At 61.0% G+C, this 21,479-nt stretch overlaps 1 protein-coding gene across 2 annotated transcripts in view; it reads right to left on the reverse strand.

Annotated features, from left to right (window-relative positions):
• Window positions 1–21,479, reverse strand: part of RASGRF1 (Ras protein specific guanine nucleotide releasing factor 1) — an 82,887-nt gene that overhangs the window by 419 nt on the left and 60,989 nt on the right. For both annotated transcript variants that reach the window (XM_069466515.1, XM_069466516.1), the window contains 6 exons: window positions 20,128–20,231; window positions 19,576–19,660; window positions 16,840–17,037; window positions 13,466–13,545; window positions 8,445–8,562; window positions 7,484–7,552 (listed from right to left, as the gene is read on the reverse strand). In XM_069466515.1, the coding sequence (XP_069322616.1) occupies window positions 7,484–7,552; window positions 8,445–8,562; window positions 13,466–13,545; window positions 16,840–17,037; window positions 19,576–19,660; window positions 20,128–20,231 (654 nt within the window). The remainder of the gene's footprint in view (window positions 1–7,483; window positions 7,553–8,444; window positions 8,563–13,465; window positions 13,546–16,839; window positions 17,038–19,575; window positions 19,661–20,127; window positions 20,232–21,479) is intronic.

Below are 21,479 nucleotides of genomic sequence, written 5' to 3' on the forward strand. Positions count from 1 at the left end.
CTGGGGGTCGGTCAGGTGGGCACACGAGGCGGAGCTTTGTCCTAATATAATGTGTCTTAGGATTATTGTTTAGTATTGTCTCAGCATTCAATCACCTATGGTCACAATCACTGTTGATTGTTCCCTGTGGTTGAGCATTTGATGGAGTGTTTGGGGCTGGCATTAAAAAAAATCTGAACTGTCACTTGTGGAGGCCGGTGGCGGGTGGCGGGTGCTCACAATTCTTCCAGTGTTCCTGTGTGCTTGCAGCGTGTCACAATAGAATGTCAGGGCAAAATACATGTAAACATTAGGATTATTAATACACAGCACTTCCAGGTATTCACCCCAAGAGAAGCCAGTGGACACTGAGGCCACATGAGGGACGGGTCTCCCTGTTTGGGGCCTCCCGTGGCTCGCTCCGAGTGGAGAATCAGGAAGAGTCACTCACGGGAGTTAGATTATTCCCTGGTCCCCTCCCCCGCGCGACTCCTGCCCCCGGTGCTTTGCTGGACCCCTGTCTGGAGGGTGCAGCGGACGGTGCGGGCAGCCTCTGCCCCACAGTCTCTCCTGGGCTCACTTATTTGTCAATGGTTTGGAATGGAAGGTGTGTTCCCCCCAACAGAAACCCAGAGCAAAAAGAAAAACAAATTATATTTTTTATTATATGCTGGGAACCTTCTGACTCTGTCTGCTGCTCTGAAGGACAGACGGGCTGCCTGCCGGGAACAGAGGCACGATTATGGCCGATCAATCGCTCACACCCAGCACCTCTAGGACGGCGACTTTAGATGTCACAGTCTGGTTTAACCTACACCCCCCTGACAAAGACATGGCCATTCTACGACCACGTGAGATAGTCTTCTATGCCCAGCCAGTGGCTCCTTGTGAACAGTCCTTTCTAGAACAAGCGAGTCTCCATCCCCCCAAGGCTTTGGGGATCCGCAGACGGACCGATTCCCTCCGTAACAATCATGCTAAGGATCGTTCTTTCTAAGACATTCTGTTTCAGGGGGGGCCTGCAGCAAATCCACCACCTAGAAGTTACATTTTTAGTAACCGTAACCCTGCATCACCTTGCAACACTGTAATATGTTTTACTAAACTCGTCTCCTATTGTTGGATGTGTAAGCTGTTTTCAGATTTCCGTGCAATTCTGTATATAAAAGCAATGCTGCAATGAGTATCTCCTAGGATATAGCCTTTTGCCTCAACTAAATTTTTTAAGCATAAACCCCTGTGTGTAGGATGACTGAGTTTCTTGCTACACTTTAACATGTTTCTTTCCAAAGAGAGTTTACTAATTGCCAACGCCGTCAGCAGAATGGCTTTGTCACTACTCACTGATCATTATTTTACTGTAAAAGAAGTTACAGTAAAATTCACTCTTTGTGGTGAATCTGATTCCGAGGCGCAGGGGTGTCCAAGCACCTCTGCTCTGTCCCCACAGTGCCGGCTCCAGCCCCCCAGTTTCCAAGGACCCCTCACCACGCCCTCAAAACCACCTCCCTCGGCCAGCGACCCCTTCGCAGAGACAAGAAACCCGCTGTACCTCAGGCCTGCCGAGTTCCCTGAGTCAGGAAAAGTGATGCTTTTATAAAGCGCTTTGCAGAGACTCGTAGTTAATCACCCAGAACAACCCATATCCTAGGTCGGTGTAAGAATCTCGTTTTTCGGATGAGGCAGGGAGGTGCTTTGTAGGTGACACAGCTGGCGAGTGGCGTTGGCAGGACTTGAACCCAGCTCTTCCCCGGGTGACTGAGGGAGGCTCCTGGGTGGGAGTGGGGGACTGAGGCAGAGGCGGATGCCGAGCGGCCTCTGGTTTGTGCCCCGGACGCCCCTGAGCCCAGCCCGCCGGGCGAGGCCCCAGCGCTTTGAGCTGATGGATCTGGTGTGTGACCTCGTCACTCGGACCTCTGTGTCCACCCTCACAGCAGCCCCAACACTCGGTCCCCACCGGATCATCAGAACTGTGGTCTCTCCTTTTTAAAAAATCATATTTTCATTTCTTGTAATTTTTAAATTAATCCACATCTTATTCTAGAGCAACATTTGTATGTCATTTAAAAAGCCATGTTCATTAAGCGGCTCATAATGAAACACAGTGGTTCCCTGTTTGCCTTCCCGAGCCCCCAGCCTGGCTCTCTAGAGATAACCATTTTCCGTTCCTGGAGCAGAAGTCTCCAGCCCGTGGTGGGTTGTGTGATTATTTCATTATATGTCACAATGTAATAATAACAGAAATAAAGTGCACAATAAATGTAATGCGCTTGAATCGTCCCTGAACCATGCCCCGCCCCTGGTCCGTGGAAAAACGATCTTCCATGAAAACGATCCCTGGGGCCAGGAAGGCTGGGGACGGCTGCCTCGGGGCCACCAAGCCCAGCGCAGCAGCCACGAGCCACGGTGGCCGCCGGGCACGTGAGACAGGGCTTGTCTGAACTGAGGTGTGACGTGGAAAATACATACTGGATTTTTGAAAATTTAGTGTGAATGAAAATCCAGCATCTCAATCTCTTTTTAGATTGACCAATCTTTAGATACACTTGATCTTTAGATTAAGCCGACAATCTTTTGGATACACGGTGTTAAATAAAATATATTAGTATAGTTAATTTCACCTATTTCTTTTTGCTTTTTTAAAAAAGTGTGGTCCCAGGACATTTACTATCACATACGTAGCCTGCATTGTGCTTCCAGAGCACAGCCCTTGTTTCAGACAGTTCTCGTGTTCATGTCTGTTTTTCTGCGTTACATGTTCTCACTGTTGTCTGTTTTCCTGCCAACTTTTTATTTAAAAAATGTTAGCACCTACAGAAACAGCATATACGGATATCTCCCTGTTTGTGGGCAGAACCGTATGAAGGTAAATACTTCATCCGTGCACCTGCCAAGAACAAGAACGTCCTCCGACATAACGGAGTCACCACCACACCCAAGACACTCCCTGCTGACACCATAATGTCACCTGGTGCACAGATCATATTCACATTTCAAGTGCCCCAAATGACCTTTACAGCCATGTTTTTTAGAAATCCAGGACCTGATCAATTTTTTCACATTGCATTTAGGTGTCGTGTGTTTAGTCTCCTTTAACCTAGAGCGGCGCCCTGTGTTCAGATGTGTGCCTGTGGTGTGTCCTTCCTGACACTGATATACACAGATGTGTTTCTTCTCTTACAGAGAGGGTCTTGCTATGCTGTCCAGGCAGGCTCAAGCAATCTTCCTGCGTCCCAAGCAGCCGAGACTACAGGTGTGAGCCGCTGTGTGTGGCTGTCTGGTACCATTTGAGGAGCGCACGCAGTGGTGTGCTGGGCCTGGCTCACGCCAGCGTGTAAGGGCGCCTGTTAGCGTCTATTCCCAACTGTGTTCAGTGATGTTAGGTTGGTAGCTTGAAATGCCCTGCTGGCAGCACTGACACCACAGAAACCAGCAGTGACAAGGACCTCCTCCTTGACCCCTCGTCAGGCTTCTCGGAGCCCTCTTCTTCCCTAGGCTCCTGGGCCGGCCTTTGGCAAGAATCCGGCTAAGTTAGCTTAGCAGCAATCCTCCCTCTCCCCCTTTTTAAGAATTGAGAAAGTCTGACTCTGTCGCCTGGGCTAGAGTGTCATGGTGTCATCACAGCTCACGGCAACCTCACACTCCTGGGCTTAAGCATCCTCCCGCCTCAGCCTCCCGAGTAGCTGGGACACCAGGCACGGCACACCACACCCGGTTAACTTCTCTATTTTTTGTAGAGATGGGGTCTCACTATGTTGCTTGGGCTGGTCTTGAACTCCTGGCCTCAAGGGATCCTCCTGCTTCAGCCATTCAAAGTGCTGGGATTACAGGCTTGAGCCACTGTGCCTGCCCCGCCCTTGATATCTGATCAAATTCCTCATTCCCCACCCCTGACGTGTAAGTCCTTGCCTGCCTTCAGCAAAAATCTCGTTAGGCCGGTTTAGCAGGATTCCCCGGCCCCTGGTGCCTCCTCTGGGTGTTTTCCATCCCCTGCCTGTTAGATACAAACCCCACTTGTCCTTTATGGTTTTCAGAGCTGAGTTTAATCTCTCTCTCCTAGTTTCTTTTCTTTTTCGTCTCGTCTCGTCTCCTCTCTCCTCTCTCCCCTCTCCTCTCCTCTCCTCTTCTTTTCTTCTCCTTGAGACAGGGTCTCACTCTGTCACCCAGGCTGGAGTGGTGGCTCCAGCGTCCTCCTGTCTCAGCCTCCCGCGCAGCTGGGACTGCGGGCGCCACCAGGGCACCTGGCTCCGCGGCGATGGTCTTGAACAAAGCCCTCCTCACCCTCCCTACCACGCGCTGCACAGTCTTCCACGGCACAGCAACCGCCGCACGTCAGGACTCAGCCCCACCCTCCGCGCCAGCGCGACAGCTGCTCACACACCAAGTTACAGGCCGGTCGTCTCGTGGAATGTCCCGGATTTTGGATTTGTCTGTTGGTTCCTCCTGATTAGATTCAGGTTAAACTTTCTGATAGGTGCACAGGTGACGCTGTAGCCCATGTGCCCATCCTCTGTGTGTCCACACTCAACGTCCAGGGCTTCCTGGCCCTTCCTCAGCCCCCCACCCCCCTGCTTTGGTTCCTCCAGGGCTGTGACTGTCACCAGCCACCGTATGTTCTCTGCCTCCGAGTCTGTCTCCCCCAAGACTGCAGGCTCGGGGGGACCAGTTTACCTGTTTCTTCCCTGCTTTGCCCAGGGCCACCCAGGGCCATCCAGGGCCACCCGGGGCCACCCAGGGCCACCCAGGGCCTGGCATCCGGGACTGGCCCAGGCACTGCGCGTCGGTGAGAGGATGAGTGAAAAGGGGCCCCTAGTCGGCCGCTGGTGCTTCCCTCTCTAACGTGGCTGTCGGCTGTAAGCCAGGTTACAGGAACATGGCAGGAAACAAGTTTTTAAAGAACAAATCTCTGACAAAGGGAAGTAGCAGAGGAAAACTAAGAGTGTGGTCTCGTGTGCCCAGGGTGTCTGGGGCTGGAGTCTCCATGAGCTGCAAACCGGAGGCCTGGACGCCGCCTGCAGAGAACAGGCCACGGGGCAGGGGAGGAAAGGCCACGGCAGAGGGAGGGTCACGGGGCAGGGGAGGAAAGGCCACGGCAGAGGGAGGGTCACGGGGCAGGGAAGGAAAGGCCACGGCAGAGGGAGGGTCAGGGGGGCAGGGAAGGAGAGGCCACGGCAGAGGGAGGGTCAGGGGGCAGGGAAGGAGAGGCCACGGCAGAGGGAGGGTCAGGGGGGCAGGGAAGGAGAGGCCACGGCAGAGGGAGGGTCAGGGGGCAGGGAAGGAAAGGCTGAGGCAGAGGGAGGGTCAGGGGGGCAGGGGAGGAAAGGCCGCGGCAGAGGGATGGTCAGGGGGCAGGGAAGGAGAGGCCACGGCAGAGGGAGGGTCAGGGGCCAGGGAAGGAAAGGCCACGGCAGAGGGAGGGCCACGGGGCAGGGAAGAAAAGGCCACGGCAGAGGGAGGGTCAGGGGCCAGGGAAGGAGAGGCCACGGCAGAGGGAGGGTCACGGGGCAGGGAAGGAAAGGCCACGGCAGAGGGAGGGTCAGGGGGCAGGGAAGGAAAGGCCACGGCAGAGGGAGGGTCAGGGGGCAGGGAAGGAAAGGCCACGGCAGAGGGAGGGTCAGGGGGCAGGGAAGGAAAGGCCACGGCAGAGGGAGGGTCAGGGGGCAGGGAAGGAAAGGCCACGGCAGAGGGAGGGTCAGGGGGCAGGGAAGGAAAGGCCACGGCAGAGGGAGGGTCAGGGGGCAGGGAAGGAAAGGCCACGGCAGAGGGAGGGTCAGGGGGCAGGGAAGGAAAGACCACGGCAGAGGGAGGGTCACAGGGCAGGGAAGGAAAGGCCACGGCAGAGGGAGGGTCAGGGGGCAGGGAAGGAAAGGCCACGGCAGAGGGAGGGCCACGGGGCAGGGAAGAAAAGGCCACGGCAGAGGGAGGGTCAGGGGCCAGGGAAGGAGAGGCCACGGCAGAGGGAGGGTCACGGGGCAGGGAAGGAAAGGCCACGGCAGAGGGAGGGTCAGGGGGCAGGGAAGGAAAGGCCACGGCAGAGGGAGGGTCACAGGGCAGGGAAGGAGAGGCCACGGCAGAAGGAGGGTCAGGGGCCAGGGAAGGAGAGGCCACGGCAGAGGGAGGGTCACGGGGCAGGGAAGGAAAGGCCACGGCAGAGGGAGGGTCAGGGGGCAGGGAAGGAAAGGCCACGGCAGAGGGAGGGTCACGGGGCAGGGAAGGAAAGGCTGAGGCAGAGGGAGGGTCAGGGGGCAGGGAAGGAGAGGCCACGGCAGAGGGAGGGCCACGGGGCAGGGAAGGAAAGTCCGCGGCAGAGGGAGGGTCAGGGGGCAGGGAAGGAGAGGCCACGGCAGAGGGAGGGTCACGGGGCAGGGAAGGAAAAGCCACGGCAGAGGGAGGGTCACGGGGCAGGAAAGGAAAGGCCATGGCAGAGGGATGGTCAGGGGGCAGGGAAGGAAAGGACGAGGCAGAGGCAGGGTCACGGGGGAGGGAAGGAAAGGCCACGGCAGAGGGAAGGCCACAGGGGAGGGAAGGAATGGCCGTGGCAGCGGGAGGCCAAGAACCTGTGTCAGCAAAGCTCAGCTGCTTTATCAGTGAAATGGGGCCACCTGGCAGGGTTTGAATCAAGACACAAGACTGACATGCCGACCGCGCCCTACACGGCCCTGTGCTCCTCCGAACGTGCAAATTAGTCCAAGTCTGCGGCCTCCTTTCGGGCATCGCACCCTCTTAGGACGAGGTCCCGGATCCTCTCAGGCGTCCCCTCGTCCCAGCCGGTTTGGGCTGGTCTGATGCTGCTCCTTGCAGCCTTGGGGGCTCCGCACCCCTCAACCTCACACAGGCCTGTCCCTCTGGAGCAAGCTGTGCCCCCCAACCAGGAACTCCTGGGGTCTCCAGCAAGGCCCCCCAGCCCCTCTGACCCGCACTCCTGCCCCCCGCCTGTGTCAGGGGGTGCAGGGTGTTTCTTTGGGCCTCTGCAGCCAAAGGCTGAAACGACCCACGTGTCCGTCAGAGGGAGGACGGCTGAATTGGGACGTCTCTGCCGCTGTGAGGGGGAGTGGGAGGACCTCTGCCCTCACAGGGCCGTGATCCCTAAGACGCATCATTAAGGGGAAAAGCCGGGGACACTGAGCAGGACACAGGGTGCCACCTTGTCGTAGGAAAGTTTGCCTGTGGACACCGACACAAGAAGCTGGTGACACTGCGCCTTTGGAGGGGACCTAGGCAGCTGGGGGACCTGTCACGGGATGCACCTTTGTATCTGTGACTTGTGTGACTTGTGAACTTGGTGCCTTTTTAAAAGAAGATGCTACAAACCCCGTCTCTCTTGCCCTGGGGAAGATCAGGCGTGATCATAAACCACCCAGTGGCCGTAAAATCAGCCAAGAATCTCAAGACAATTCATTTCTGACCAGGGGGCACAGGGAACAGGGAAGCCCTCCTGACAGGCCCGGTGTGGGCGGGGGCGGGCCGGGAGGTGGCCGCCCGGGCGGGGACGTGGGCCACTTACCTTTGCTTGGTGCTCTATTTTGTAGGCGGTTTGCTGGAACTGGCGGATCTCCCGGATGATGTGGGAAATCTGCGGAGGGACGGGCGGTGTTAGGGGACAGTTTGCCTCCTTGGTGCCACCCCCCACTTTGCAGAGCCGAAGGGGGCGTCAACAGCTAAGCATGAAACCCGTCCCTCAATTCCATACACGGAGCCTTCTGGAAGGCGCCGCTGAGCCATCGTGGTTTTTCTAAACCAGCAGGCTGCTTCCGAGACGGGTCAGGGCCTGCGGGCTAATTACGCTGCGGGATTGAGAGGGAAAAACCTTCTCTCAGTGGCGTGAGCTGCCCGACACCCCCGAAACCAACCCTGGGACCCCCGCAAAGTTGAAGGCAGCTGCCACTCCCTGAGTGCTGCCGTGCGCAGGCACAGGGTGAAGGGGCTTCCGCTCCGTCACCAGGGCAGCGCCCCCAACTCACGTGTGATGGCAAAGCTCTTCCTGGCGAAGGAGCCGTAGGTGAGGCCCCTGACAGCGCGGGTGCGAGGGGGATGGGCAGGGGAAGGAGGCGGCTGGACCCTGCTCCTGCTCAGGAGGTCTCCCTCTCCCTGTCCCCCTCCTGGGGCCCAGATTTTTCTGGGAAAATTTGAAAGCTACTTGCTCGGGAGGTGCCTGTGTGAGTGATTTCACTTTGGCCACGAGTGTCTGCGTGAACAATAGAGGGCGGGTGTGGACAGAGCCGTCGCTTGGCCTCACCCAGCCCCAGCCTGCCGGTCGGTCGGGGAGGCGGGAATGACGATGGCACCTGGCAGACCGTGGGACTGAAGGGGGACGTTGGGGCAAAGGCGGCTCGGGGCCTGCCGAGCGCTCCTGGGGCAGCCGGGCTGGGCTCCCAGACGGGCGCCCGTGCGCGGGCTGGGCCTGGGGGCACAGCGAGGGTGGCCCCGGGCTGGCTCTGACGCCCCCACCCCGCCGGGGGACGCACCATCCTCATCTTGGAGAAGTTGACCAGGCCGTCCTCCGTGTAGTTGGGCGTCCCCTCCTCGATGAAGGCCAGGTCGGTGAGGTACATCCCCAGGTACGGGACACAGGGCGGGTCGCAACTTGGAAGCAAAGGCATGAACACAGGTTTCCACCAAGGAAGGACCTCCTGCCAGGCACAGAACACCCTCCGCCCCCGCTTTGCCAGCGGCCAAGGCTGCCGCTCACCAAGACCGACTGTAACTCCGGGTCTCGGACTGGCATCGAGGTCTGAGTGTCCGCATGGGGGATGGGGGACGGGGCGGGGCCCTGAGCTGTGTCCTCCTCCCCAGCCGGGAGGCCCTCCCTGCCCCCCCCCTCCGTCCCGGGAGTCCCTGGGCCCTGCCCAGCCCCTTCCCATCTCCTGTCCTCGCTCCGCTGAAACTCCCCACCCAGATCCCCCCGACCACCTCCCAGAGGGCTCTGCGGCCCAGGCCCCGTCCCCGCCAGTCACACGCCCTGGTCCCTCTGCGCACCGAGACCCCTCCTCTGCCTCCACCGGCATCTCCTCCCGCCAGGCACTGGGCGTGGGGTGCCAGGCTGGGAAACTCGCCCCCTGAGACCACCTTCCCGGAAGCAGCTTCTGAGCGGAGGACTGGTGACAGTCTCCACAGTTGGTGACTCTCGGGGACTGCACTTTTGGGCGATGGGCCCCCGGGAGTGATGTGTGGCCCTGAAGCAGGCCGGCCTGCTCCTTCACAGCGTGTGCCGGTGCCCGGGGTGGGTGCTGGGCCAGGCCCCTGGGGTCTGCCATGGAGTCCTCGGCCCCTGTCCCCTGGCCGGGCTCCTTCTGGCCCCTCGGGGGGCTCCTTGCAGGGTGCTCTGCAGCCCTCCCAGCTCAGCACCCAGATGCAGGCGGGGTCGCCCAGCACAAGGCAGGTGACCCTCCGGCCCAGCTCCCTTTGTCTCCGTGACCCTCCGGCCACTCTGCAGGGGGCGGGGAGGGGGGCAGAGCAAGCGCAGGAACCTCCCTGTCCTTCCGCTGCTGCTGGGGGCCCCCGGGCCAGTCCTTTCCCTCTCTGGTCCTCAGGCTCCCGTGGGCAGCGGCGCTGGTGCCAGCCAAGACGGTTTTAGGAGGTCGAGGCACAGACACCACATTCAATACCGCGGATTCCTTCCGGAAGAAACACTCGGCCTTTACCGTCTCCCTGGAGCCCAGGAGGGGCCTCGCGGGGGGTGCGGCTCTGACGCTTTTCCAGGCCTTTCTCCTCCTTCCACCGTTTCCTTTCTGAACGAGCAGCAGCTGGTCTCAGAGCCACGGCGGCAACGGCGGCTCGGCCAGGACGTGGGGCCTCCGGCCGCTCTCCGCACGCCTGCTCCGAGGCGGCTCGCGTGTGTGCGGGGAGAGCTCGCCGTTTCCCAGGACGTAAAACTTCCTTCTTATTCAAACTTATGTTTGGGGAACAGTGAGTTAATTTAAAGGAGGCTACGAAGTGAACACAGGGACAGCTGGCATAGGGGTGTGACAGGGTCATGAGGGAGGTGACGCCTGGCGTTAGGGACACAGTGGACGGAAGTGTTTTCCAATCCGAGGTCTAGACCCTTCCGTGGGTGTGGACATCAGTTTAGAGAGTGTAGACCGGATTAAAGAAACAGTGAAACAGAAAACATCAGCTCACGGCGTGGGACGAAGGCAACGTTCCGTGGATTTTGTCCCTGCTGTGCTTGCTGCTTTTTAAATTTTTACTGTGGGTTGTGACACAACCAGTGAGGGTCACCCGGACCCCTGGGGACGGCTCTGGGTCCCTGCAGCCCTGTGGGCCCGTGGCAGGGTTTTGCTTCTCTCCTTCCACGCCCGGGTTTGTGGGGCAACACAGGACGAGTCCAGAGCTCCGGGCTGCGAGGCCTCGGCAGGTTCCGGGAGGTTCTGGGAGATGCTTGCTCCCTGCGCCCAGCTGCCTGTGTGCATGGGGACAGCCAGGCAACCCCGAGTGCTCCGGCACGGAAGGGGGGAGGGGAGGCTGGGTGATCCGGGATTCGGGGGGTTTCTGAAGGACTCACGGGGTCTGTGCCCACCAGACCGTGGGGACGGCCACTCAGTGCATTTCCCCTGGCGTTTGTGGCGACCCAGATCCAGCTGTGATTAGGGGATGGATTTGCAGGTGGTGCCTCCCGGTCCCGGACTGACCTCTGTCCCTGTCACCACCTCCAGAGGGAGGGGCCTCGCTGGAGGGCAGAGCTCACTCAGCCTCACACAGGACCAGCCCCACCAGGGCCATGCAGGCCACCTCTGGGCTGGCAGGGGGACGGTGGGGGCCACAGGGGCGCCCTGGCCTCTCTCCAGGGAGGGGGGTCCGGCCTGCCCTCAGCCGGGCCTCTCCAGCAAGGTGACGTGAGGGTGGCGGAGTCCTCACACGCCTGTTGCTGACAGTTCAGTGGGCAAAGTGCCCAACCCCGTCCCAGAAGCTGCTTCCGGTTTCTGGGCGGGGCCTGGTGGTGGCGCAGCAGTGGCTGGTGACACCTGGCGTCCTGGCCTTGCCTGCGGTTGTCTGGAGCCCCGGAACTTGACGTTTCTTCCTACCCCGAAGTTCCTAACAAGGCCACGCGGGACACAGAGACCCCATGGTGCCTGTCACTGACAGCCAGAGCCGCTGCCCGACCTGCTCTCCGCGGAGCCCCAGGACGCAGGCCCGGGGTGGGGGGCCATGGGGTCACTGTCCCGTCTCCCCACGCTGCCCCCTGGCTGGCCACGCTCCCCGGCAAGTGTCTGCTGGCCGTGGGGCCCCCCCTTCTGCCTCGAGGCCCACTCGGGGCTGGGCTGTGCTGAGTCCCCTGGGCTCAGGGATTCCTTCGACTTTGGAAACGATTGCAGTGCAGGGGCCAGGGGGGTCCAATCCTGCCTTCTGTCGGGCGGCACCCCCCGCCTCGCCGCGCGATCAGGAGGAGGCTGGGCTTCGCTGTGGGGTCCCCCAGAAAATCAGGATAGAGACAGACACCTGGTCCTGCTGACCCCCGAAACGCTAGAATCGCAGTCTTGGGGCTGATCACATCCACACAGATCGTGGATTTCACCCACATAAAGGACAAGGGTGGCCTGGTGGCAGCTGGCCACACACCCTCCACAGCTGCTCCCGGCCCCGGTTCGGGGGACAGAGACAGGCCTGGGCTGCAGCACCGCAGCCGGCCCCAGCTCCCCTAGGTCGGGACGTCCTGTTCGCGTCGCGCAGAGGGGCCGACGTGCACTGTGCGCTGGGCTGAGGTCAGAACCGAGCCCGACAGAGCCGGGGGCCACACTTCACTGCTAGCTTTGGTTCTCGGCCACATTTCTGTTACATGGAGCTGTGGGAAGGTTCCGGTCTCTGGGAGGCTGAGAGGAGGGGATGGTCTTGGGGCTTAGGCTCAGTGAGCGAGGAGAGGAAATAAGGTCCCTCTTGGGGACCAGAGGGGACACCTGGCAAAGGCTGTAGGTGGCCGAGGGACAGTGAGGAGAGCGGCTGGGGAAGGGGTGTGGGTTTGGGGTGGGGTCCTGCTGGGAAAGGCACTCACACCGGCCCACGGGGAACCAGACAGGGGAAGACAGTCAGGATGGGGACACTGGGACGGAAGGGGGACCACGCAGGCAGTGGTGGTGGCGGACAAGGAAGCCACGTGAAGGAGGTGGATGGGGCTGCGCCTGGGGGGTCTCGGGGGTGGGCAGGTCCCCACAGGCAGGGCCCCGGGGGCCCAGGCGGAAGAGGGTGCAGGACAGCACAGGTCAGGGAGCGTCCGTCTGGGGACACAGACAGCGTGGAGACAGTCAGGGCCAGGCACACGCAGCTGGCCAAGGACAGACACGTGTGGCGGGAAGGGAACAGAGGTGGCTGGCAGGGCTGGCGGGGTGGGGGGAGCAGCGTGTCAAAGCCGCCGTCAGGGGCTGGAGGTTGTGCCGGCCCCACCCCCAGGGCCCCGGGACGGTGAACCCCAGTGGGTTCATGCGACCCCTCCAGGGAGTGGCAGTTTCCTGAGCTCTATGGGGACTCTGGACCCCAGGGTCCCCCCGGGTCTGGTGCATGGCCATGGGGCCAGGAGAGGAGGGGACGTCCGGTCAGCACAGGGAGGGCAGAGTGGTGTGGGTGCCTGGGGTGACCCGGGGGGAGAGACAGAAGCAGACCCCGCGTTCCACAGGCCACAGCGTGGGCAGTGGGTCCCTGCTCCCCCGGGAGAGCTCCCTGCAGCCCCGGGGGCTGCCTTGGAGGCCGGCGTGGGCCCCCTGCTCTACTGCCCGGGGCCGCCGCCTGCCAGCTCCTCAGCCTCCCGGTCCCGAAAAACAGGAGGGAGGAGCTGCCCCCCACGGACACGTGGCCATGTCTGTGGGTATTTTTGGAGGGGCGTCATCAGCATGCCGTGGCTGAAGCCAGGGATGCTGCTGACAGCCACACGCACAGACGGTCCCCGCGGCAGAGTGTCCGTCACCCGCCCCACGACGGGGGGCCAAGGCCGAAGCTATCAAGTGCAGGACGGCTGGGGCGTTGCCCGGCAAGTGCCCGGAATGATTATTGGTAAAACCGTATTTCTTTGCTTCCCAGACGCCATTGACTGTAAAATGCACAGTGCTTTGAGGACTTGCTGTCAAGTGGCCAAGACGCACAATCACACCACACACCGCACAATCACACCACACGCCGCGCAATCACACCACACGCCGCGCAATCACACCACACGCCGCGCAATCACACCACACGCCGCGCAATCACACCACACACCGACACTAGTAACATGCGACGTCAGGTCTGTTAAGCTGCAAACACACGTGCATCTTAGAGTCAAGGACCCTGGCACCACCGTTGTCATCCTAGCAGCCACCGTGCTCCGGGCTCCTGCGCTTCGCCTGAGAAGTGCGGCCCAACCCTGGGACGCCACCCTGGGGTCCGGGAGGTCGGGGTCTTCGGGCAGACAGAGGGACAGACAGACAGACAGACAGGCCTCCTCTCTGGCGTGGCACACAAAGTCCTCTGCAATCGGGGCTATGATTTAAAAAATAACAGTGACAAAATGACACACACTTACTTTTTCAGAGCTTCTCTGAGATTCTTAAATCTGCCCTCTGATGACACAAGCTTTTGGAGCTTATCAATCAGAGCTTTTGTCTAGAAGGAACAGAAGCGTTTACTGACACAAGGCACGCCCAGGCCCGGCTCGGCCAGCGCCACCACCACCATGCTGCCCTCCGGGCTGTGGATCTGGGACTCCCTGTGCTGGGACCCTGCCCCGGACTCCCCAGGGGTCCTCGTTCCATGGCCTGTGCTCACCCGTCTCCCAGGGGCAAGGGAGCGGGCGTGAGGACCTGAGTGAGGACTGGGCCTGGCCACGCTGTGGGCTCCGGGGCTGGCGGCTGGGAAGGGCCTGGTGGGGCCGCCGGGAGCCGCACTCAGAGCAGGGGGGCTGACGTTCGTCAGGGTCTTCCTCACGAACTGCACCCAGGGGACGGGACCCTCTGCTGGCACCTTCCCTCTCATGTACCGGGAACGCCACCGGATGTGGGAGTCAAGAATAAAGACGGCAGATGGGCTGATCCTCAGAGAAAGGCCCCGGTGGGGGGGGACCCCGGCAGAGGGGTTTGCAGATGACCCGCCGGGCCCCGCACACGCTCGGCTGGGGCAGAGTTTGGTGGCCGGAGTCTGTCTGGAGGGACAGATGTGTCCCACGGAGAGCGCCCGGGTGGGGTCTGACTCTGCTCCTCGAGGCCCTGAGCACCCTGGCTTACGCGGCGGCTGGAGAGCACAGAAACTCCCTATCCAGCTCCGCTCCTCAAAATCCGGAACGTGGCTGGGAATCTATGCCAGGGAGCAGCCCCGTGCCAGGCCACGCCGCCGGAGTGCCGGTCGGCCCGGAGGGACCCAGAGGCCAAGCACACGCCCACCTTGGGTCGGATGGATTTCCGGCTGAGAAATCCACCTGCCGACAGTGACAGTCCGACGTCACTCTGGCGGAGGCGAGGTCAGCGTGTGCTCCCTAAGGGGACGACGGCGGAGCACCCCGTGCAGTGGGAGGAGCGCGGGCACCTGTGTGCACCTGTGTGCCCCGACCCTGCCAAAGCACCGTGTGTCCCGTGTCTGGCGACACAGACACGCGGCGGCACAGAGCGCCACGCGGGGCAGGCGGTGGTTCTGCTCAGAGGCCCGGCAAGGCCGGGACACGCAGCCCAACCTCTGCCTGGGCCCCGGCCTCCCTCCTGCTCGCGGCCCTCCCAGAGCTCTCCCTCCTTCCGCTTTTCCACCCCCCGACATGGCTCAGGTCAGACGTGGGGCTGAGTCGGGAGACTGGGGCCTCCCCAGGGTCTGTCACCCACCCCCGCAGGGCGCAGGCAAGTGGCCTCTCCTGTCCCTCGCCCGGCCTCCGCTTCCCCCTCTGGAGGACGGGAGGTGGGCCCAGGCGGCCCTGAGGCAGGACTAGCTCAGAGATCCCGGGCTGGGAGACACAGAGGCTGATGGAGAGGCCCCTGTGGCCACACAGCTCCGGGTGGTGTCCCCAGGGGAGCAGCACAGTCGTCCTGCTCAGGGACGTCACCACCCGGTCCGCCCCAGAGGCAGTTCTGTTTCGTCCTGGGCTTTTGTTTGTTTTGCAAAGAGGATGGGGAGAGGGGTGGAAAGAAGAAGGGGGAAATGAAAAGTCCCAACAAAACCTGCCTGTCTGACTCCTGCCAGGGGCTGAACCGGACGCTGCGCTTTTCCGCTTTGGGCAAACACGTCCAGGGCAGTGACAAAAACCAGCCGCCAAGGCTGCATCTCAGGCCATCTGAGAAGTGCGGCCACTTAGGTGGGTCATGGGTGTCCGTGAGATCCTCGCAGGGACGAGGAGCTGCGCAGACACAGCCACGGCCCAGCGGCAGGGCTGGCGGCCGGCCCAGTGTGCCGCGGAGGGGGAGGCCCAGGTGCCGCCAGAGGACCAGGACTTTGCCTTCTAGACCAGGCCAGCTGGCCCCGGGCCCTCAATGCCACCCTGCAGCTCAGGCCGGGCCACACATCCTGACCCTAACTGAACTTTGTGTGCGTTCCCAAGACGAAGAGTCAGGACGGCCAAGGTGGGTCCCTCCCCGTGCCACGAGGGGGGCGATGCTCGAGAACGAGGCCAAGACATGCAGGAACTGTGGGTTCCAGGAAGCCCCCGGGGGAGGGAACCTGGGGCCTGGCCTGGAGGGCCTTTGGGAGGGATGTCACCACGCCCACAGCACAGGGAGGGAAGAAAGACGGGCACCTGGCATGGCCCCCAGACCCTGCCGACAGCCCGTCTGAACCTCAACAGGCCAGATCAGTCTGGGTGACCTGGGGCTTCCGCAGAGCCCTGCGCGAGCCCCGGCGTCAGGAGTTCACAGCAGCCTGTGCCACGTGTGGCCGGCGGTGCCTGCAGCCCCAGGCTCCCAAGCTCCCGGGCTCTGTCTTTCCTGGGGTCTGCTAACAAGAGTGGCCTCTTCCATGGCCCTTGCTGTAAGCCTGGCATCCTGTGTGCCAGGCAGCAAGAGGCCCAGCCTCACTGGGAAGTCACCTGCTGTCACCAGGGGCTGGGCTGAGCCCGGCTGCTGAGCAGGAGGAGGATTCACGGACAGGCGACCTGCTGCTGGCAGGAGGCGGGGCGAGGCGGGGCGAGGCGGGGCGAGGCGGGGCGAGGCGGGGCGAGGCGGGGCGAGGCGGGGCGAGGCGGGGCGAGGCGGGGCGAGGCGGGGCAGACAAAGAGAACAGTGAGGGGACACTAGCGTGGTGCCAATGAGACAGGCCCCCTGGGGCCCCGGGTCCCGCACAGCCACCCAGCTGTGGGACCAGACACTGCCGCCGGTCGTCGGTGCCCGGGAGGCTTATCCGTCCGGCGGTGCCCGTCCAGTCCCCGCACACTCGCAGGCTGGCTGGGCACCTCCCAGGTGCACCAAGGGCATCGCCCGCCTCCCGCAGGGAGAGCTCCCCTCCCCCGGGCAGGGGGCTTTGCGCCCAGGGAAGAGTCTACCTCTCGGTTTTCAGAGTCTTGTTTTGAGGGAAGAAAGATTGAGCCACACTTAGGATAACCAGTGGGTGTCAGGGACCAGCTAACGCTGGTGACCCGGAGGGCGGGTGAGACTGGAGTCCTGGGAAGGGACTGGCAGGACCACCTGACAGTGCCTCGGCTTCCCTGCAGGGCCAGGCTGGGGTCCCCACGCGGCTGGACTCTCTGCCCCAACTCAGGAAGCGTGCTGGGACCCACACGTCCCACTCTGGGGTAGTAACTGCTCAGGGGGCACTAATGTCCCACAGGTCCCACGGCCTCGCCTGAGAGCTGGCATCTGCCCCAGGTAACACGGGAGAAGCGATTCTGTTTCGCCCGAGTGTGTGGCCCTCAGCCCAGTCCTCTGCCCACTCGTGGCCGCCCTGTGGCCGCCCCGGCCCCCCCCCAGGCAGGCGGCCCCCTGCCCGCACCTGCTTGGAGACCTTGAGCCAGGTCTTCTTGAGCCGGAAGATGGCGCTGCGGTTCATGGACGAGGTGATCTCCAGCACCGCGTTGTAGTTGTGGAGGCAGCGGCAGATGTCGGCCACCGCCACCCACTTCTCGATGGCGCTCACCCTCGCGCCGATGTCCTCGTTGCGGACGATTTCCGAAGCGATCAGGTTACTGATCTTTAAGCCAACGCGGTGAGACAAGAGACAAGGAAGAGGGACAAGTGGGGAAGGGAAGACAAATCGTCACTATCTGCAGACACGGCCACCTGTTTGCAAACACGGAGAACGAATCGGGAAGCAGCTGGCGGAGCCCCCGGGGTCAGGGTTAAGCACGGAACACACAGAAATGAAGTGTTTTCCTGCGAATTAGCAATAGCCAATCAGCAAATGCAACGAAGAGGAGACTACCTTCAAAATAACAACGGGAATTTGTAAATCACCTAAGAACTTAAATTAATGCAAACTGTATAAGATGTTACATAGAAAAAAAAAGGTTACCAATGGCTATAAAAGGCTTGAATAACAGAGAAAGAGACCAAATTCCCAAATGGGGACGTAAATATGTCGTTTTTCTGAAAACTAATTGAGTTTAACATAATCCAATAAAATACCCCATGGAAGTTTTCTCTAGAGCGTGACCAAGTGATTCTGAAGTTCATCGAGAATAAAGTTAAGAAGAGCCACGTTCTGACGGAATCTCCCCTGGTACCACCAGGGCTTGGACAGGACACACACTTTGCGGCATCACAGTCTGCCACCCGTGGTGGAGAGGTCTCCCCGGACTCGGCCGCCTGCCGACAGCCGCACCCGCCAGCCCACGCAGGCTGGGGGTGGGGGGTGGGCAGCCGGGGCAGGGCCAGAACCAGAACCGCAAGGGGCTGGGCAGCAGGAAGCACCAGACTTCCTCGTACATTTCTGTGCAGCTTCCTGTGAATTTATAATTGTTTTCAAATAAAAAGTAAAAAAAAAAAAAAAAAGCCTGGGCACGGTGGCTGACGCCTGTAATCCTAGCACTCTGGGAGGCCGAAGTGGGTGGATCGTTCTAGGTCAGGAGTTCGAGACCAGCCTGAGCAAGAGCGAGACCCCATCTCTACTAAAAAATAGAAAGAAATTAGCTGGACAACTAAAAATATATAGAAAAAATTAGCCAGGCATGGTGGCGCATGCCTGTAGTCCCAGCTACTCGGGAGGCTGAGGCAGGAGGATCACTTGAGCCCAGGAGTTTGAGGTTGCTGTGAGCTAGGCTGATGCCATGGCACTCACTCTAGCCTGGGCAACAGAGTGAGACTGTCTTAAAAAAAAAAAACAAAAAAAAACACTACTTGTTATTTTAAAAAAGGTGGTAAAAGGACATTTACAGATGAATAAAAATTATAAGGCTTTACCACCAAGAAATCTTCTCAAAAATGATTTCTAAAGGATGTACATCAAGAACATATGTGGGTGCTCATGCCTGTAGCCCCAGCACTGTGGGAGGCCAAGGCAGGAGGATCACTTGAGGCCAGGATTGGAGGCTGCAGTGAGCTGTGATCTCGCCGCTGCATTCCAGCCCGGCGACAGAGGCTGGATTGCAAAACTACTTAAGAATGGAACTACTTCCTGCTTAAGAGAGTCAGGAAGGAATGAAAACACAAGATAGGACCTGTATTATGCCACTTACTTGAAATTTTTCCCATCAAAAGAACACTGAACTTAAAAATAGTTTTCCATAACAGTTATACTAATTTTTAAATGAACAGATCAGTCAAATCTTCCAGAGAAAAGGGGTACAACGAACACCTGCCAACTTAGCCCACGCAGCCGACTTTGCCTTCGCAGCACAGCAGAGGTGGCTGAAACCAGAAGCACAAATCACACAGCCGCTTGCTTAACGTGCCACACTGGGTTTTTCCCTGGGACGCAAGGGCGTTGGACTATTAGGAAGAATGTTGAACTGTCCTTTACCATAGCGACAGATTAAAGCAAAAAAATCACATGACCACCTCAATATACTATTCATAGAAAAAATGTGATAAAAGTCAGTGTTCATTCATGGTACAAACCATTAGCACACAGGAAATATCATAGAAAGGAAGTTGTAAAAACTTGGTAAAGAAACGAACATCATCCTACGCGGAAACACTAGACGCTTCCCTCTAACACCAGGCACAAGGCGCACCCTCCCCGGCTCTGTCCCGGTCCTGGAAGAGACGGGCTCGGGTGACGCAGGTCAGGCACCAGCCTGCGGTGCAGGGCGGGGGGACCCTTCGGTCCTGGCCCTGGCACCTCACCGGCCTTCCCTGGTCCTGGCCCTGGAGGCTCCGGCCGGCGCTGCCGACCGTGAGGACGGGGAAACAAGGGCAAAGGACTGGGGAGCAGCAGCCAGGTGCTGCGTGTTTCAACGCCGAGCTCAGGCTAAGCCCAAGAAGCCTGACGGGGAGGACTTCACTCCCTCCCTCCCTCCACTCTCTGCCGCAGGCTCCTCAGGAAACCTGGCTGCAGAGTGACGCCTCTGGTGACCTCAGGAGCCAACGCTGGGCTGACCCTTCAGGGGTCGGCCCCACTAGCAGAAGAGACAGGGACGGAGCTGATGTGTCCAGCCCAGGGCCGCGTGGGGGGTGGCCCGGAGGGGACCCGGGGTCTGGCTGCAGCGGGGGCACAGCCTGCTCCCCACCGGCCTCTTGACGTCCCTCCCCCGAGGGAACAGCCCGGAAAGGCGCGGCTGCCGGAACTCACGTCGTTGAAGTGCTTGGTGGTCTTCATGATGTACGGGGTCTTCTCGTTCTTCTCCAGCTTCATCCAGCCTTGTCCAAAGAATTCCCTGCGGGGAGGGGGGCCGGGCGGGCGAGGTGAGGCCCACGTTCCCGATTTCAGCCCTTCCTGGTTTCTCTGCACTTTGCGGCTGTCATTTCTGAGGAAGGAACTTTCTGGAGAGGAAGGAGCCCTGGGCTGAAGTCTAGCTCTGCCTCTACCCGCTGCGTGGCTTTGGGCATAGCCTGTCCATCTCGGGGCCTCAGTTTCCCCATCTGTGAAGTGGGAATAAGGACAGTGCTCTCCTCGCAGGGGTGCGTGGGGCTGAGGTGTGGGACAAGGTGTGGGAGGCTCGGCACACACTGTGCAGCGCGGTGGGCACACCGGGCCTTGCCGTGGGCCTTGCCTTCTGACAGGGGACTCTCGCTTCTGCCTCACGCCGTGGGGGTCCACGCGGCCCAGGCGTCCACTTCCCAGGCTCCCGGGACGCTGCCGAGGGGGCGCGGGAAGTGGGGGTCCGGCACCTGCACCACTTACTCGTAAGGGATCTTCTTGAAGACCAGGTGGTCCAGCAGGGTCAGCTGCTCCGCGATCTCCAGGGCCGAGTGGCTCTCGAAGGGCTCGGCCTTGACGCCGTCGGCCTGGGGGAAGGTCTGCAGTCAGGCCCACGAGGCAGCAGCGTGGGCAGCCGGTCACGGGGGCAGCACGGGCTCTGGAGACGCCGCCTCGTGCCCCGTGACTTCTGCCTTCTCACGTTCACTCCGGTCACAGGGAAGTGGGCCACCCTCGGCCAGGGGTCCCCTCCCTCCTGCTTCCTGTGCGCACGGGCCCCGAGGCCGCACGGCCAGGCCCTCGCCAGACACCAAGACTCTCAGACCAGAAAACACCGGCCCGACTGGGGAGCCCGGGCCCCGGGGTTCCGAGTCACGGGTGTGGAGCAGGGACCCCAGCAGGGAAGGAGCCTGTGTGTGCTGGGGGTGAGGGCTTCCTGGCGGAGCCGCCTGGGCAGGGGAGAGTGTGCGCAGATGCCAGGTGCAGGAGTGTGGGGACGGGGACCCCGGGCTTTCGGGGATGTGGGGGGGGCAAGTGGCAGGGCAAGGACCCTGCGTGGGGGTTTCCCCCAGTGCTTGGGAGGGGCCCCATGAATAACAAACGTGGGGGTGCAGCTCGGTCCCTTCCCTCCCGAGGCAGGACGCCGACTGCCAGGGCCGGGCCGGGCGGGAATGGCCCCTGCCGGGTCCCTCTGTTCCTCTGGGTGCGGCCTGGGAAGAGGGGACCCTGGGCGCAGGGTCAGAACCAGCACCTTCCGTGCCTTGCCCAGCTTTGGCAAACCGCACAGCCAGCGAGGGGCTCTCGGGTCAAAAGGGCTCGGGCAGCTCAGCCGCCTTTGTTCTAGAAGAGCCTCAGGCTGTTCCGGAAGGCACAAGGGGCCCTCGAGCTGCTGAGGGGCAAACACTCCAAGCAGGTGCCTCTCCGGGCAGGAGGTGGGCACGTCCGCGCCCTGCCCTTCCCTGCAGGGTTTGCACAGCCCGGGGGCCCACGCTGGGGGAGGTGGGGTCCCTGCCAGGGCCATCTGCCCGGGGGGTGTGGCCGGTGCTCCAAGGTGTCTCCCTGGGGAGGGGTCGTGGGGGGGAGGGGAGAGGGTCAGAATCCAGAGCCCCACGTCCTCCTGCCGCAGACTTTTAACAGATTGAAGGGCTGAGCCACGGGGCACAGTCTCCACCTCCAGGGAGCATCCCGGCTGCGCGGTGCAGGGCGGCTGGCAGTGGCATCCCGGGGTGGGCGTCACCAACCCGGGAAACAGCGCCTGAGCCTGCGACGCCAGGATCGTGAGGCTCTGGCTCCTGCGCTCTGTGGGGAGTGCCCCCCACCGCTCGCGCCCCCCGTGG

The sequence above is a fragment of the Eulemur rufifrons genome, chromosome 3 (genome assembly GCF_041146395.1).
Source record: "Eulemur rufifrons isolate Redbay chromosome 3, OSU_ERuf_1, whole genome shotgun sequence".
NCBI lineage: Eukaryota > Metazoa > Chordata > Mammalia > Primates > Lemuridae > Eulemur > Eulemur rufifrons.